This window comes from Sinocyclocheilus anshuiensis, unplaced genomic scaffold (genome assembly GCF_001515605.1).
Source record: "Sinocyclocheilus anshuiensis isolate Anshui unplaced genomic scaffold, SAMN03320099.WGS_v1.1 scaffold331, whole genome shotgun sequence".
Taxonomy (NCBI): Eukaryota; Metazoa; Chordata; class Actinopteri; order Cypriniformes; family Cyprinidae; genus Sinocyclocheilus; species Sinocyclocheilus anshuiensis.
This window is the reverse complement of record NW_015552556.1, coordinates 126,817-145,257: the sequence shown is the minus strand read 5'-3', so window position 1 is coordinate 145,257 and position 18,441 is coordinate 126,817. Positions and strand designations below refer to the sequence as shown.

General features: G+C 37.4%; 1 protein-coding gene across 3 annotated transcripts in view; it reads left to right on the top strand.

Annotated features, from left to right (window-relative positions):
- Positions 1-18,441, top strand: part of LOC107664565 (palmitoyltransferase ZDHHC5-like) — a 41,468-nt gene that overhangs the window by 13,326 nt on the left and 9,701 nt on the right. For all 3 annotated transcript variants that reach the window (XR_001631472.1, XM_016455167.1, XM_016455168.1), the window contains exons 2-9: positions 4,587-6,281; positions 8,415-8,536; positions 9,249-9,406; positions 9,737-9,909; positions 10,061-10,163; positions 10,554-10,645; positions 10,735-10,861; positions 12,590-12,713. Coding sequence is in view for 2 of the 3 variants with exons in the window: in XM_016455167.1 (XP_016310653.1) it covers positions 6,127-6,281; positions 8,415-8,536; positions 9,249-9,406; positions 9,737-9,909; positions 10,061-10,163; positions 10,554-10,645; positions 10,735-10,861; positions 12,590-12,713 (1,054 nt within the window). In the remaining variant the exon portion in view is untranslated. The remainder of the gene's footprint in view (positions 1-4,586; positions 6,282-8,414; positions 8,537-9,248; positions 9,407-9,736; positions 9,910-10,060; positions 10,164-10,553; positions 10,646-10,734; positions 10,862-12,589; positions 12,714-18,441) is intronic.

Below are 18,441 nucleotides of genomic sequence, written 5' to 3'. Positions count from 1 at the left end.
TATTGGTTCAGGCACCGTTTAGGCACCGGAACCGTTTTAAAAGTATCGATTTGGCACCGGTATCGAAAAAAAACCTCAAGCGATACCCAACCCTACTGAAAAAGCATTTTCAGTGACAATGTTTTGGATTATAAAATAATGGATAAATGTTGTGTTTGTGGTAAACAGCCACTGATCAGTAGCGGACTCCTGTGTGAAAGCTGCTTCCCCTCTCACAAGAGTCACCTAAGAGGAGAATTCCCCCCATTTTCAAAAATGAAATTCAGGCCCTGAATAAATGTCTAAAAATCCTGGTTGGAGTAGTTATAAATGATAAAAAGAAGGCTTTAAGAAGATCGGTATCGGTGATCGGTATCGGCAGATACTGCTTTCTGTGATCAGCGATCGGCGATCGGCCTCAAAAATCCTGATCGGAGCACCCCTAGTATACCTCGTGATGTAGGATATACCACACCTTACCATCATTCCGACGTAACTGATCTAGAGGTACTGCTTCAGCATACCCCTTATCGATAACATCAGTGAGAAAAGCTGTGTACTCCTTTTAAAACTCCTGGTTCCTATTGAACTTCCTTTTCAGGTTCATTAAACGTTCAACAAGGCACCTATTTCCCAAGTGGGTTAAAGGTTTGAAATATTGCATAAATTACATTTGACTGAAATGCTTGTATTGAAACATTTTGCATTCTACCCGTGATACAACTTTCATGGTCTTCTACATTAACTGTTCCCTCCTGGTGGAATGACCTGCCCAGCTCAATCCAAGCAGCTGAGTCCTTAATATTTTCAAGAAACGGCTGAAAACACATCTCTTTCATCTTCATTTGACCCTCTAACTCTAGCACTCTCTATTCTAATGCTACTTCTAATTTTATCTGCTTGTTTTTTTTTTAATTAAAAAACTTGACCCTCTAACATTTGCACTCTCTATTCCATTTCTATTCTAATGGCCAATCCATTTTTTTGGGGAATTTTTATTTATTTTTTAATAAGTATTGGTTCAGGCACCGTTTAGGCACCGGAACCGTTTTAAAAGTATCGATTTGGCACCGGTATCGAAAAAAAACCTCAAGCGATACCCAACCCTACTGAAAAAGCATTTTCAGTGACAATGTTTTGGATTATAAAATAATGGATAAATGTTGTGTTTGTGGTAAACAGCCACTGATCAGTAGCGGACTCCTGTGTGAAAGCTGCTTCCCCTCTCACAAGAGTCACCTAAGAGGAGAATTCCCCCCATTTTCAAAAATGAAATTCAGGCCCTGAATGTCTAAAAATTCTGATTGGAGTATCACTATAAATAGTTATAAATGATTTTTAAAAAAGGCTTTAAAAAGATCTGTATCGGCAGGTACTGCTTTCTGCGATCGGTGATCGGCCTCAAAAATCCTGATCGGAGCACCCCTAAGTTTTACAGATAATAAAGACCCCTTGATTTAAAAAGGCTTTTGTGTTCGTGGGGCATCTATATGTTGAAAGTTGGCATAATGAACTTTTATCAGATTAAAATGTGTGCAGGTTCACAATTCAGCCGTGATAGTATCACTGTACGTGCTTGTTTCGTGATATGTGTGTGTGGTTTCATGATGTAGTTGGCAATACCCAGCCCTAATGTGTGCGCGCGCAATGTCAGAAAGCCTTGAGTCTTTGCAAACATTCAGACATCACCTTTGTTTGCATAACATTTGATAGTGAAAGCTTATGTGATGTCATTTCAATGTGAGTTTTGTGACGAGAAGAAACTAAGAGAAACTGGTTAGGGATTGCCCTAGATCTCTCTGTAATTAAGGTCAGGGGTTTTCTCCCCTTTGGTTTAGTGTCAGTGAAAGAGTTATTCCCCAGGCTGGCCTGTGATGTCTCTTGATGTGTATATACTTACAACAACTCATTAATAAAATTATGAATAATGCATCAGATCAGAGAGAGAAAGGACAATCATTTTGATCAAAACAACATTTTTCAAATGTAGGTTTTTAATAATTTAAATATTAATTTAATTCAATTCAGATAAAAGATGCAAATGCTTCTTTAGCTACACTGTTAACTGTATATATAACTTTTTGCTCAAAGTGAGTCATTTGTTGATTCAGACTAGTGTTGTCAAAAGACCCGGTATTTCGGTACCAAGTCGGTACTAAAAAAATGAAAACATTACGGTACCAGGTTTTCTTAAGTACCGGTGGTACCGAGTACCCGGTCAACCCGGTTCTTGATGCGCTATCTGAAACTATCCTCTTCCAGTGTTGCCAAGTCCGCGGTTTTCCCGCGGAATTGGGCTGCTTAACACTGTTGCCGCGGGTTGTTTTTCATGTCCGCGGGTTGAAAAACGACCCCACTAACAAGATATTTAGCCCCTGGAATGCGAATTTTACCAGGGGAACCCCGCCAAAACATGCGTATTTTATCCTCGGAACGCGATTTGTAACGGGGACCCCCTCGAAACGCAATTGGGCGGGTTTTGTTGTGAAAACCTGGCAACCTCTTCTTAAAAGCAGTGGCGACCTCAAGAGGAGGAAACGCATCAAACTAACAAAACACCCCGATCAAGTTCAAGCAGGTAAGTTTCAATTAGAAACAATTTTAAATAAGTATAAAGAATGGCATTGGTTTTGTACATTTAATTTTTGTTTAACGTTATTAATAAAAATGTTGTTCAATTAGCATGTTTTTGTGTTTTGCTTTGGTACCGAAATTGGTACCGAGAACCGTGGATTTTCACTGGTATCGGTACCGAATACTGAAATTTTGGTACCGTGACGACACTAATTCAGACTAGTAACACCTGAATTCATAAATCTTTTTTGAATGATTCATTAAAAGAACCAGTTCATAAATGTCAGTTTCTCGTGAATCGATCGCGCTATTAGTTTATTTTTGTGTGCAGCCCTTGAGGACAATGCAAATATTATTTATAAATATAAATATAATTATGATTACTAATTAGTTATTTTAACTTTTTTGCTTGATGATGAATTGTCAGTGACCATTACTTCAGTCTTCAGTGTCACGTCACATGATCCTTTATAAATCATTCTAGGGCTGCACGATAAATCGCATGTGATTGTGATGCGCATCTCGTCAGTAAAGCCGGTTCTGTGATTAGTAGTAAATAGGGTTGGGCCGATAGACGATGTGATCGTCTATCGCCGATGGCTGATGGATATCACGATGTTGAGCCGGCATCGTGATTCCCCCTCCCCCCGCAATCCGTGTGTTCGGAAAGAAAATGGCGTGTACTATGGAACCCCTAAAGGGAATAAATACGAGATGAGAGGAAAATATGTATTTCAATACTTTCTCTCGCAGTTTTATCATTGGGTAATTATACTGTATATAAATTGTGGGCATCAGGGATCCGCTGTTATGCCTGGCATTGAAACTGCTTTTGAATGCACGATTGCTTTTTAGTTTCATTTTTGAGATTCGCGATCACACGTACTCTGTTTATACTATGGAGCGGCAGTACTTACCACACATTTTACAAGATTAGATGTTTGTCAGTGGTGCTCAGAATCTGCAAATCATTCGCCATCATCCTCAGTCATCTCTCCTAACTCTGTTTATGTGGTAAGTGAAATTTTAAGTACTGTAATGTAACAGGCAACCGTTAGCAAATGTTATTTGTTTTCCATGCCTTTCTAAATACGGATTCACGCTTCAGGCACACCCCCTCACCCCCCCCCGGCTCCACGATGTCATCGTCCATCACGATGTTTCACTGTAGACATCGTCCGATGCCAATTTTGTAGACATCGCCCAACCCTTGTAGTAAATCTCCATCACGTGCTTTCAGATGGAGCGGCATTTAATACACAGAGCCGTAGTTCGCTGACAAGCTACGCAATATCGCGTTCATAATCGCAGATGAATCACATTCAATTATGAACTCGATATTGCGTAGCTTGTCAGTGATCTATGGCTCTGTGTATTAAATGCTGCTCCATCTGAAAGCACGTGCTGGAGATTTACTACTAATCACAGAACCGGCTTTACTGATGAGATGCGCATGACAATCACATGCGATTTATCGTGCAGCCCTAAATCATTCTAATATGCGAAACTCAATAAATATTTCTTATTATCAATGTTAAAAACAGGTTTTCGCTAATATTTTTATGGAAAAATATTTTTTTTCTTCAGCAAGGACTCATTACATTGACCAAAAGTGACAGTAAAGAAATGTAGAATGTTACAAAAGTTTTGTATTTTAAATAAATGCTGTTTTATTTGAACATTATATTAATTAAAGAATGCTGAAAAATGGATTGTGGTTTCTACAAAAATATTTAGCCTCAAAAGCTGTTCCAGTGTTTTTCCAGCGTTTATAAGAGAATCATTATTTACAATTGAGCACCAGAATGAGCACCAAAATAAGCACGAAAGAAGCATAATAGAATGATTATTTGTAGTGTACATTTTCACACAACTCACAGAATACTTTATATAAACAAATGCTCACATAGTTTAAATAAATAGACACTTTATTTACCATATTTGTTGTTTGTGTCAGCCCTATCATTTAAAAGTTGCTGCTCAAGCCTTTTTTGGCTCAGAATTCTAATTTTTTTCTCTTCTGTTCTTTTCAGGTGGAGTTTATTTCCATTCTCTCCAGCACACCCACTGGAAGGCCCCAACATTGGCTGAGTGCGTGGATACTCTGTGTTTGAGTGTGCGTATGGTCAGCTGAAAGACGAGATAACTCCACATTGTCAGAGAAGAAAGCGCTGGCATGGCTCAAGGCACTCCCTTGAGGCCGCGTCCCCCTGAGGTCCTTATGTAATGCCTCCTCATCTACTAATAGACGGCAGCTGGGCCTGATACACTCACACGTACACATTTAAGGAAGTCTTTGAAGTGTCCCAAGGGAGAAGTTGAACTCTTGTCCCTTGTTTTCTCTTTGACCTCATCCTCCCTCAATCTTCACATTCTCACCTGTGAATCCCAGGATTCCTCTGAGCTCCAAAGTCTTCTTTTCGGAATCGCTCCACTGACCTGGATCGGTTCCCAGGTGTTTTGAGGTGTGTGCAAGCTTAGCGCTGCTCTTTCACCTGTTTTTTGTCTCTGTGCAAGCTCCATCAAGAGAGGTGTTTTAGCTGGAGCATTCCTCTCATTTCATGCACCTTGTCTCAAAAAGCGAAAATTTGATCTAATCAGCCATGCAGGTGTAAGCCTGTTTACTTGGGAAGATACTGGCCTGTCCTTCGAAACTAACCTGTGGATCAGCAATGCTTCGACTCAGGAGAGAGACACTTGAGGTTCCATTTTTTAAGGTGCAGTGTAGCGCACGTGTTGGTTGAAATGAAGGAAAGACATTTTTATATTTTCTGAGTGTGGATGGTGGGGGCAAATTGTTAATGGTTGATTCTTTCGTTGTCGTTGCTCCCTTCAAAACTGGACTATACCAAAACTGAGAAAAATCCTCCTGTCCCTCTTTTTGTCTTTTGCGGTTTCATTTTTTTTATATCTGTTTTGGTCTTTTTCTTTTTCAACTCCCAGTTCACAGCAGAAAAACTCCAGGACATTAATTGACTACAGTGCTGCTTATCAAAACATCAAACTCAAATATATTTTTAAAATATTAGTTATCATTCAAAAAAAGAAAATTCATACACATTGCTCTCCTCTACCTCTTATTTTATACAGTATACAGTAACCTCGTATTTTATACAGTAACACCAAACGATTAAAAAATATTTTTAAAGCACCACTAAAGAACTGGTTGAACCCAATTTTTTTTTTTCAAAGCAGTTCCCATATTCAAGTCCTTTTTTGTGGCACTTTTTAAAGTTTATCCTAAGCCTTTAGAAATCAAATGTTTTTTTTTTATAATTGTTTTAAATGACCCAAAAATAGATTTTGAGCAATCTTTGTTAAATTTTGTTAAATGCTTTAATAATTTACAAGCCAGAGTGTTTAAATATCAGAAACTTTTTTAATCATTTTCAATTTTGAGAATTTGTTTTTGTGTTTTTGCAACAATGCTCATCTTGTGGCCTTTTTGTATAACGCTGAAAGGGCAACGACTTCTCCCCTAGTCTTTCTTTGCATTTGTGCTGTCTTGACAACACAAACACACTCACAAACGGATCATTTTCCGGGGCACGCTGCCATCCTGCCCCCTGGGTGATGCCGAGCGGCAGCATGAGTGGGGGCGTGTCTGGACCCACTTCCTCACCCCACCCCACTGTTCCATCCAGACCTCTCCGGCCTAGTCGCTACGTGCCAGTCTCTGCGGCAACGGCCTTCTTGGTCGGATCAACCACCCTCTTCTTCTGCTTCACGTGAGTACACAAACACGTTTACTAACACTGATTGCTGCAATCATTTATGATGGATGAGTCAACATGTACTGGTAAATAACAGTGATCAAAAATGTATTGCTGCGCTGTGGAGTGAGTAATGGCAGGTTTTTGCCTAGAACTCATTCAGAAGCACCAAATTATTCTACCTGGAATTGATTTTTGCTGGCATGGTTCATTAAGATGAAGTCTTATTCTCTACAACACAGCAGTGTGTGTTCACTTGCTCACAGTATGACGGTACACACAAGCTAGGTGAAAACTATTTTGGATAAAATGGGTGTAACATTTGAATGCAATCTTTATTGCATATGAGTGTAAACATCAGGCCGACCCTGTAGATTATACTGTTTATGTGCAAGCAGTAAACTATTGACATTATTTTATAAAAGTTTTGTATTGTGAGTTTGCGCATATTGTTACTGTACAAGTATATCTGTAACTTGAATTAATACTTAATGAAGTAACAGTTAGTTTCAACAAAAGATGTTCTTACTGATGTTAAGCATATTCATCATAGGGGGATGAGAGGTGACAGCATGCACTTCTCGTTCTTATTTAAACATTTCGAAAAAATTACTAAATACCATGTATGTCCTTTTTAATATCCCTTTGCTTTGTTATCATTTATCACTGCTATAACAGATTAATTTCTATAAAATCCTGTATAAAGCGATTCAAGTGCACAGGATTCCATTATTTTACTTTACAAAATAGCTTGTCTGATGATGATCATGTGGCAGCAGTTGCAAGGTAGGATAGTATGTTAACGTCATTCCAGTGCTGTCATTTTTCAGCCTTTTTATCATTAAATGAGCCACATCTGAGATTGTTATAGTCTCTGTGTTAAAATAGCTAGAATAGTCTTTTTTCTTTTTGACAGCATACATCTGAGCAATACGCTTCTAATAATATCCTCAGTTCATAAGTTAATGTTCAATATAGCAGGCTGTATCTTAAATATCAGAAAGATTTTTCACACAGCTTAGAATATCAGAATTTACCTTGCCTGTACTGTATTAAAAGACTTATTTGCTTATTAATAATCTATATTAAATGTTTTGAAGGATGACAAGATCAATATTCTATATATTTTGCTTGATTTTCAAAAGACTCACAACTTTCAACAATTCTGATCTAATGTAAATTAGTCTCTGTGTCCTTCTTCATTTCTTACATGAAGCAATATAAAAGATTTTTCCAATGAGGATTTATGCATTTTGACACTGTTAGTAACACTGATGTAAATCCAAAAAGGATTTCTGGTCTTAGGAGTCACCTTCCTGCCAATGTTACTTACAGTTAAGAGAACACCAGACTTTGTTTTTTACAGCACCCTTACCAAAGTCCCCTGCGAAGTTAATAGATTGACGTATTGACACTGAAATGGACATGTTTTTGATTTTTATGTTAAATGTTAATGCATGTTTACATAAACAAAAGGTCTTAATGATAAGTTCCTTAATGATACATGAGGTTGGTGTGTTTATGCAACATCAGCATTTAAAGTGCAGTCAGCGCTGTTTTCTTTTAATGAAATTGAGAAATCACATCAGCTTCCTGTTGACTTCTTGTGCCCTGTATTCTGCAATTCGTGACCTGTAAATATAACAGGAACATGAAATACTCATCATGCCCAAAAAAAATGTCCCTTACAGTTGACACACAAGAGGAAATCTGGGGGGCTTAAGTCAGATGCTGTGTCACGTCTGTTCATTCTTGTCATTTGCCCCCTCTGATCCCTCTCTTCTCACCAACCCCTCGGATTAAACACTGAAAGGCAATGAAAATAGGACAGCATCTGTCATAAAGTGCCACTTCCCTCTCTATTTTCTTCTTTAATTTCTCTCTTCTGCCTGTTTTTGTGTTCTTACACATCCTATGTTTTGTGGTACCCTCTCTTTCCCAGGAGAAATTGTATGGTTATCTGTGCGTCTATATTGCTTATAGTAAGAATGTGGCTAAAACATTATCAGTCAGTGTGTTCCCTTGACAACCAGCTCTTTTCCTAAATTAGGACGGTTAAGCAGACTTGACAAAGATATATAAAAGCATGCATGAAGTGTGTGATTTCAGTCTCATTCTGTGTCTCATTCATGCCTCTTTTTCTCACAGGTGCCCTTGGCTTTCAGAGCAGTTTTCCGTCGCTGTGCCAATATACAATGGCATTATGTTTCTGTTTGTTCTGGCCAACTTCTGTATGGCCACCTTTATGGATCCTGGCATCTTCCCTAGAGGTAGTGAAACAATCTGCGATATGATGTGTCTGTGTGTGTGAGTATACAGCAGCAATAGAATGTGTGGCTGTCTTATTGGAAAAACAAACCACCTTATATATAAACCACTTAATATTTTTTTCACCTCTTCTTCATTTAGTCTATACTTCAGACTGTATTTCAGTCGAGGAATAGAATTTTTTTTTTCATTTAACTGACCTTGATGTACTAAACATCAGCTAAATCAACCTTAAAGCTAACTAAAATGAATTTCTAACATTTTGAATAGAGATAAAATTAAATGTATATTAGATAAAGAACTTATATTAAATAAAAAAATGAACCTAAACAAAGATCAAGTCCAAAGTCAACATGAAAATGCATTCCCAGTCCATTTCACTTCCCTAATATTTCTGAGTGAAATGTAATATTCAACAAGGGAAAAAACTGCTGTATATTAATTGGCTATTAGTTATTTTCTTTGTGTGGCCTAGGTGACGTCACTCGAAAAAGCTGTTTATTTTATTGCATTTTAATGAAATGTTATGAAGACAGATTTTATTCATTTGGAGTAACATGAACTAATGAATTGTGCACAAGAAGATGTGTGTTAAAGAGCACAACGGTCATAAAGTAAACAGGGTTTGTTGACTTAAGCAGTAGTTTAATAAAATACAACTGTAATTTGATCCACTGAGGAAGGCTTGTTAAACTCTGTGTGTGTGTGTTGTAGCTGAGGAAGATGAGGATAAAGAGGATGATTTCCGAGCTCCTCTTTACAAGACTGTGGAGATTCGAGGCATTCAAGTGCGGATGAAGTGGTGCTCCACCTGCCGTTTCTACAGACCCCCGCGTTGCTCACACTGCTCCGTGTGCGACAACTGTGTAGAGGTAAACACACACACACACACACACACACACTTTATTCCAGTGATTGTGTTCAGATGTGACTTCAGTATGTGCATTGACAAAACAAATAACATTACAAAACATAGCAATTCCATAACATTTGCAGTTCTTATTTCTTTTTGCTAAGGGTATATCTTTGTCATTAATCAGTCTGTCCACTCTTGCTCTGACTAATGCTTTGCAGACTAGACTGATCGATTTGTGTTAATTAAGTAGAGAAGTGTGCTTGCTTTGGACAGCCTTAAGCTTTCTCTCTCTCTTTCACCATTATGACACACACACATATGCAACTTGCCTCTTTTCTCCTTGCAGGATTTTGATCATCACTGTCCATGGGTCAACAACTGTATCGCCCGGAGGAATTACCGTTACTTCTTCCTGTTCCTGCTCTCTTTGACGGCTCACATAATGGGCGTGTTTGGCTTCGGCCTGCTTTTCATTCTCTACCACACCCAGCAGCTGGACAGCGTGCATTCGGCTGTCACGTATCCTCAAACAATTGTTTCATTTTATGTGTGCTCGCACCAAAACTTTTGGCCAAAAATTCAGACTGTGCAACAGTGTCTTTGAGTGAGAGCTGAACTTGAGAGCTGATTTGTATGATGATTTACTGTTTCCTCCTTGACCCTTTATCAGTATGGCTGTCATGTGTGTCGCTGGGCTTTTCTTCATCCCAGTGGCAGGTCTCACTGGTTTCCATGTCGTTCTGGTGGCAAGAGGCAGGACCACCAATGAGCAGGCATGCACATGCGCAATCATAATCATAATCTGTTGTCGTGTTTGTTTTCCTGTCAATAACCATGTTGTTGGTGGTGGTGAACTGGGATTAAAATCCCTATTAAGCAGTTTTATAATCCTACAAAATATGACCTTCTCTTAGCCCTTGTTCTTTAGATTGTAATCTCATCTTAATCCTCCTCCCAAACCAGTTTCTGCCCATCTCTCCTCCTCTTTGTGTTGACCACATGTGCACACTTCTGTATCTTATTGTCATACTAATCTTCCTTGCGGCCACATTCCATCTCTTTTTTATTATTTTTAAATGTTTTATGACAAATCACTAATAAAGTAACTACTAAGTTGTTACCAATCAACAACTATTGTTTAATGGTCAACTCTGTGTTTGTAGGTAACAGGGAAGTTCAGGGGAGGTGTGAACCCCTTCACAAACGGCTGCTTGAGGAACGTGTCACACGTTCTGTGCAGCTCACAGGCACCCAGGTACGTTTTCCCCTACATTTATAACTTTGACCCATATGTTGTATTTTCTTATTGAGGTTTTAACACAGTGTTGTATTCTGATCTCTCAGGTATCTGGGTAGAAAGAGGAAGGCTCAGACAGTGTCTGTTCAGCCTCCTTTCCTCCGACCACAGCTTACTGAGGCTCAACTGGCAGCCAAGGTGCTCGACAACGGGATCCAAGGAGACCTTCACCGGGTAAGGAAATAAAGTATTTTTACTTATTTTCTTCAGTGCTCTTAAGGCTTCTCTCCATCCTTCTCCTTTTGGAAGAACAGTCTCTCAACTGGTATGAAATATTAGGGATTTTTTAATTAGTATTTTCCAGGCCAGAGAAAGCCAAGGAAATGAAAGAAATTGTAGATATTACTCTTGTGTTTTTGTGGGCAAGTTATTCCTTAGAGTCTGTTCTTTCTAATAAATTGTTCAGTGAATCACAAATCACAAATTGTTCTTAATGAGTCATTATGAAGTCAGTCTGAATTTGAATAATTTATAAAAACCCTTATCTGGTAACTAGTTAGGCCATGGAAATTCATGACTTAAAATGTTTAGGCCATGAGCGTTACCTCTGCCACTGAGGTGCAGATGTTCCTGTTGGAGCCAAAATCCCTAGGTCAGAGAGTGCGTTAGACTATTTTGCAAGCAACTGGCTCCAATTCCCCTTTCTGGCAGACGAAGCTCAAAAAATATCTGTTTGTGCCGTTTACCATCTGATTGAGGACGGCTGACACAGACAGGCTTGCATTAATATGGCTGAAACATAGACTGGCTTTTAAACCGTCAAAAATACTTTCTTATTCCATAATGAAAGCTTGTGCTCTGAAATGATTTATGTTCTTTAAGAATACATGAGCTTTCTATCAGTTTGGCGCACTTCATTACATGTTTTTGACATTTTTCAGCATTGCGACCTGGAGTTATGAGAAAGGTAGTCATGCTTTTTGGCAGTATGTGGATTTCTGCATTAATGGTTTCTAAAGTGAAAGGCTCAGCTTGTAGCTTGCGGAGTTATATGCACTGATAGTGAGAGGGAGGAAGGAGGTACAGTGTGGCAGAGAGAGCTGCTTGATAAATTTGCACCATTGTGCAGAAATGGAGGGAAGGAACTGATTACTGGAAATGTTAATTCACTTTTCCTCCATTATCTTCAGAAGTCCTGGTCTTATCCCTCTGATAAGGTTGCTGAATCTTTTGGCATCCTCTGCTGTGATACTATTGCCCTAGTTCAAATTATAACAGGTGTTTCTGCTGTAACCAGTTACTCATAGAAAGTTGGCACGCCAAATGGTCCAAAGCCTGAGAAAGAGCCTAAAGTGTGTTCATGTTGCCACACCCAGCAACTTGTTGGTCTGTGCCAAATAGGGTTGCATGGTATAGGGCTTCCACGATATAGGTTCATCTGATAATCCCAATTACTTTGCTCAAATCATAGTCATGATTATTAATTAAGGCTAATAAAGAATTCATCACAAATCACCAATCAAGAGAATGTCAACTTGCATAGTTTATTTGATCTCATCTAGTTTCCTGATATATTATCATATAAATAAAAACACTCTTTATGTGAAAACTGGTACAAGAAGCTTCTCTCAAAAGCTAAAACCGGAATCCCGATTAAAATGATTTATCACACAACCCTAGCATGGTAAACCAAAGCTAAAGAAGTACTAAAAATGTAGAAAATATATATATATATTTCAGTACCTGACCAGGATAACAATGTGCCGGTTCAGGCAATGTAACGTTAACAGTGTAACTATTTTTTTCTGTGACTTTGGCATTGAGGAGGAAGGAGTCATGATTTGAGTGTTTTTCCTGTCGGACATTGTATATGAGTCAGAAAATACTTTTAGTCAGCTGTTTTGTCTGTTTCTTTATTTCATTAACCACTTGTGTTTCATCCTCTCTTTTGCAATCTTTCAGTCTAAGAGCAGTTTGATGGAGAGTCAGTCTGCTGACGCCGAGCCTCCACCTCCACCTCCACCTCCACCTAAACCAGAGCTCAGATACCCTGGGCTGTCACGAGGACCTGCCGGACACTCTGAGGGTTAGAGCAAACTACAGTAGCATTCTGATTCTCTCAAACATACATAGATCATTTTTGCCTTATTTGAGCATTTTTTTAGTTACTGATTACTTTTCAGATTTGACTTCAATTGAATAGTGTTTATTCAAGCTTTCAAAATATAACAGCAGTGATGTCATCATAATACTTGCATGCTTTTGTGATTGGCCTTGTCTTCCTTGCATATATTTCCTTGCAAATTCCATTTATGAATCTAATATGAATATTTTGAATGAAGTAAAAAAACTAATTTTATTTTTGGAAAATAAAGGGGATTTAATATTACAATTAAAACATTGAAGAAATATCGTATGATTATTCCTTAAAAATAAGGTTTTAATAATTTTAGTAGTAGTAGTAGCCTATTACGTACATTCTACTGAAAAATAGTAATATATTTCTGCCGCAATGCCTTCAAGTTAAACCGAACTTTTATTTTGACGGGTTGCCGTGAATACCTTTACGTTCCTGTGTTTATATGATATGAGGATAGTTTTACTCAAATGAAATGGTCAAATGCTCATGAAGTGACTCTCAGAGCAGTTCTGGAGATGTTGTTCATGTATTTATGTCCTCATTAGTGAGACGGCAGACGTTAATATCAACAGAAGAGTCACACGCACTTCAGTACAAGTAGTAAACAAAACCGCGCGTCTGCGCCATTCATTAACACATAGACACGCAGAATTCATATTTTAATAGTCGTTTTGCGACTTAATATTCACAAATACTAGTGGGAGTGTGTTCATTTGTGTGTGCGCATCGGGGCGGAACTCGGCTGTGCGCGATACAGAGAGCGCGACCATGTAACGTAGAGACAGAAATGACATGTCGTCGTGTAAATAAGATAAATAACATAAGGCTATTTATTTTGTTTAATAAAAGAACGAGGTATAGACCTGTTCTATAGGAAAGGTAACTTTAAATAACTTCTGTTGTGATCTGGTGCTATAGAGAAAATTAAATAAAATTAACTTGACCTTCAAGGGGGGGCGGGCCACCCCCCTAATATAATGGCAGGGGAAACACTGTATCGACTTATCGCACGATATATGGAAATGAGCGTGATCATTTTTGGAGCCGCGATATATTGCGACTGATAATTTTTTTTTATAATTCAAAATAATGATTTATATTATTTTTTACAAAAACTGAATGTCACCAACATTTTATTCGATCGCGCTGCCTCTGTTATCTGGTCTGCTCTCTGTGGTGGAGGCGGGGCACAGGCCGCGTACACACACACACACACACACACAGAGAGGACAGCATTCAAGCTGCGTGTCGCGTTCGGTTACGACAGTCAGGACGATGACACTCTCTTCGAGAGCGCACAGTAAATTTACTTTACAACTGTTAAAGGCTCAATAAACTACAGAACAGATTTAATACATTACGCATCAATATATCTTCTCTTTCTGCTTTAAAATTTTCTATGTGGAGCGCTGCGCGCTGTGACTCCGTGTTGCTTCAACCGCTCGCTCCTCTCTGCCCCACACGGCGCGAATCCCGCGTCACGGACGAGCCGTTCACGCTTGCCGCACTCACGCAGCCTGTCTCGTAATGTATGGCGTTTGGACGGATTCTTTAATATGACGTTGCAACATGCACTTGTCTCACGGAACATCTCACTGACGTCTTAATTATTTATTTTTTTTTGCTATTTAATCCATTCATTTTAAGACGCAGATGAGGCGTAGACGTCACGCAGACGTCACGTAAATCACGTGTGGCAGTGAAGTGTCGAGCCAGACGTCACGCGTGATTCACGTGTAGCAGTGAAGTTTAAAAAAAATAACATAATCACATTGTAGATATCTTAATTCCAATTACGACGAGTCAAAATTGCAGAATAGATATCTGGAATTGGAATTTTGACTAGTCAAAACTAAATTATGACTAGTACAGCAAGAAGTATTTAATGCTAAAACGGCTTGCCATACACGCTGCTCACACGGCTCAGTGCAGTGTGTCAGCCAATGCACAATTTACTTGCCCTTCATTCATTCCTCTCAATGGACGTGACATCTGCGTCTGCCTTATAACGTGACGTTTGCGTCTGTCTTTTTAAAAAAAAAATTATTGCAGTTTTAAGTGCGTCTGTCTTTTTCCTGGCTAACTTATACAATATACATTAATTATGTGCATATCAAATATAAATATATTACTATAATAATAATAAAATAATTTAGACATATTTCTAGACATGTTTTCATTACACTCTTTGTAAAAGTATAAAGATAACATAAAAAAGTATAAAAAGTCTATAACATAAATAACAAATGTATCCTAAAGGCATCCTTTAGGGAAGATTTTGTTGCTTATAGGTATACTCATGTCGTTTAGTTTTTTTAAATCCTTTTTGAATTTTTTTACATTTGGGGGTTATTGTGTTTTTATCTTTTAAATTTTTAATGTAGCCTACAGCACATCAGTGATGCCAACCCGTCGATCGCAATCGTCTGCTAGATCTGAGACCGTTGCGGTAAAATAATAATAAAATGATAGAAAAATACATTATGCCTGATTTATGTTCAGATTTTCAAGCGCCTGTCTTCTTTGCTTTATTTTACGTTTGAAACATAATATTTGGATTCTTTGAAGAATAAAAGAACAGCACTTATTTTATTATTCATTTATTTTTTCCTTTCTTTTTTGAAAGAAAATTAATACTTGTATTCTTCAATAATGTTAAATTGATAACATTTTTATATTTTGAATAGTAATCTGACAGGATTCATCAATCAATCCTGTAAAAATATCACAGAAAAATATTAAGCAGCACAATTGTTTCTGACGTTGACAGTACATTGAAGGATCATGTGACACAGAAGACTGGAGTAATGATGCTGAAAATTCAGCTTTGCATCACAGGAATAAATTTAAACTATATTAAAATAGAAAACCATTATTTTAAATTGTAATGACATTTCACAATATTAACCAGACCCCGCCCCCTTCAAAAAAAAAATCCTTATATAAATATGATTCACCTATTTTTGTCGTGTCCTCGTTATCATTGAGAAAACCTATTTCTAATATAAGCTTATTTTAAGCTTCATGATCAGTGAATTATGTGTACCAAACAAGCAAAGAAGAATTAAATATATAGGGGTGTGCGATATAGACAAAAATGATATCTCGATATTTTCTGGGATTTTAGCCATAACGATAATCAGACTATATTTTTCTGAGTGTGTTGCGCTGCAGGACTGCCGTGGACAGCTGACTCCTAAAGTTTTTCATATTCTGCGTGGTCAGTTCACAGCAGTGATAGAAATTAATATAAAACGTTGAATAGAGCCTACTGATATTTGAAATTATTAAAAAAAAAAAATGAAAAGGTACTTCAATTTGAAATTAAAACCGCCAGTAGGTGGCAGAAAGTCACTATTAATAAGTGAGTCATTGTTCATTTAAACAGTTGATTCATTCAGGAACTAAATCCTGTTTCCATCCAAGGATTTTTTACGAAAAAATATTTAGATCTTCAAAATTTTTACTAATATAGCTAATGGAAATGCCATTTATCGATAAAATTTCTCATGTGTCGACATTATCTTTTTCAGTTTAACTTTAGCACATAAATTCTATATCGATACTTCAAATGTCGCAAAAAAATAGTTTGGAAACAATTTTTGTCAAGAAAAGGGGCTTTAACCCAAATAAATGTGGTCACATGGCATAATTAGCCTATAGGCAGCGTCCGTGTTCATGGTGTTGCTCACGTTAAAGCACCCTTTCCCTGTAGTTCAAAAGCGCATTAAATCATATTCATATTATTAAATTGCATCTAAAATTATTTTATATTTGGTAAGAAAAAGACAAGTTACCTCTCAAACATACTTATCTGAATTTGATGTTCCTTATAACCTATACATTTAGGCTACGTCATTTTTTACACTGCACTGCTCAGTTTAAATAGCTATGTAGTCCGTGCCGTTCAGCGTAACCACCATACCACCATACCCCTGTGATATTACTATCCATGATATTATGCCAAGCACATTTTGTTTTACGTGGATATTGGAACGCGAAGTACAACATTTTAAATTAATTTGTTTTGGCTTGTTAGTAGCTTCTTATATTTTTTTATTCTTGTTTTGTTCTGTTCTACTGTTAAATGTAAAGTATTTGAAGGGAACTAAAATAGCATGGTTTTCAATGTTTGACTGACTGTATTTTATTATGACAATGAACAGGCTGCGTTGTCCACTTAGTAATGCTTAACTGCGCGAGTGAGGCACCGGCACGATCACTTGTTGTTGTTTTTTTTGTTTGTTTGTTTTTTCCTTTTAAAAGTGGAAAACAACTTACACCCTTAATTAGTATGGGAATATTAACCCATACTAAACGATCTGCTCATATTACCCCTATCTTATTTAAACTCCATTGGCTCCCTGTATCATCTCGCATTACTTACAAAATTCTTCTGCTTACTTTTAAATCACTCAATGGCCTTGCTCCTCCTTATCTCTCTGATCTACTGTCTCCTTACGTTCCACCTCGATCACTTCGATCTGCAGGGTGTGAACGTCTTACTGTACCTAGATTTCGTCTATCTTCAATGGGTGGCAGGTCATTTTCCGTAATTGCACCTAAACTATGGAACGCTATACCACTGGCACTAAGGACAATAACTTCACTCTCTGTATTTAAATCACAACTCAAAACCTACTTGTTTACCCAATACTATCGGTCATAACATCTTTAGACACTCTCCTCATCCTATACTACCAGCTGTAATTCTCTCTGAGTAGTTTCGTTATGTGTATTTTTGTTGCATTTACTATTCTTTGTTTGTTACTTACTGACACTATGATTTTTCTGTTGTTACTTATACTATGTTATGTATCTCTGTTTCCAGTACATAATTGTACCATGTTATGCAACTGCAATCATGTCTATCCCCGGCAAAAGTCCACTTAATTTGATTAATTGATTGTGAAATGACTGTTTATGATTATGTGAATCGACTGTCTATTGTGTTACTGCTTTTGTACAGTGTCCTTGAGCTTGGGAAAGGCGCTATATAAATTAAACATATTATTATTATTAATTAATGCATTTAGCAGACACTTTTATCCAAAGCGATTTACAGGATTTTGTTTTACGTGGATATTGGAACGTGAAGTACAACATTTTAAATTAATTTGTTTTGGCTTGTTAGTAGCTTCTTATATTTTTTTATTCTTGTTTTGTTCTGTTCTACTGTTAAATGTAAAGTATTTGAAGGGAACTAAAATAGCATGGTTTTGTTTTGTTTCAAATGGTTGAAGAACAGGCTACTAGCCTGTATAATTTACGTAATAGGTGAAATTATGTATGGAAACGGCTCAAGGGCAATTTTTTCTTTGCAATACACCAAAACTTTTGCAACAATTCATTTTTTTTAGGGATGACGTCATCACGTACAGCATTTTATCGGTAAAAGGCCAGTTGGATGGAAACGGGCTGTAGACAGCAATTTTCGCAAAGTTTTTTTTACGCATAGTCTCTTTATCGATAACAAAACAGCGCAAAAACTGGATGGAAACCTATGTTGCTCAGAGACGCAAAACAGTGCTGTGGCTCTGTTTGGAATTAGCTATTTTTTATTGGCGAAATAGAGCAAAAATAGACAATATGGTGTCTAAAACGTAAGTCTGTTAATATTAACTTCTTGTTTATTTAACTGTTGTATAAAATCAATATCACATTTGTGATTTTT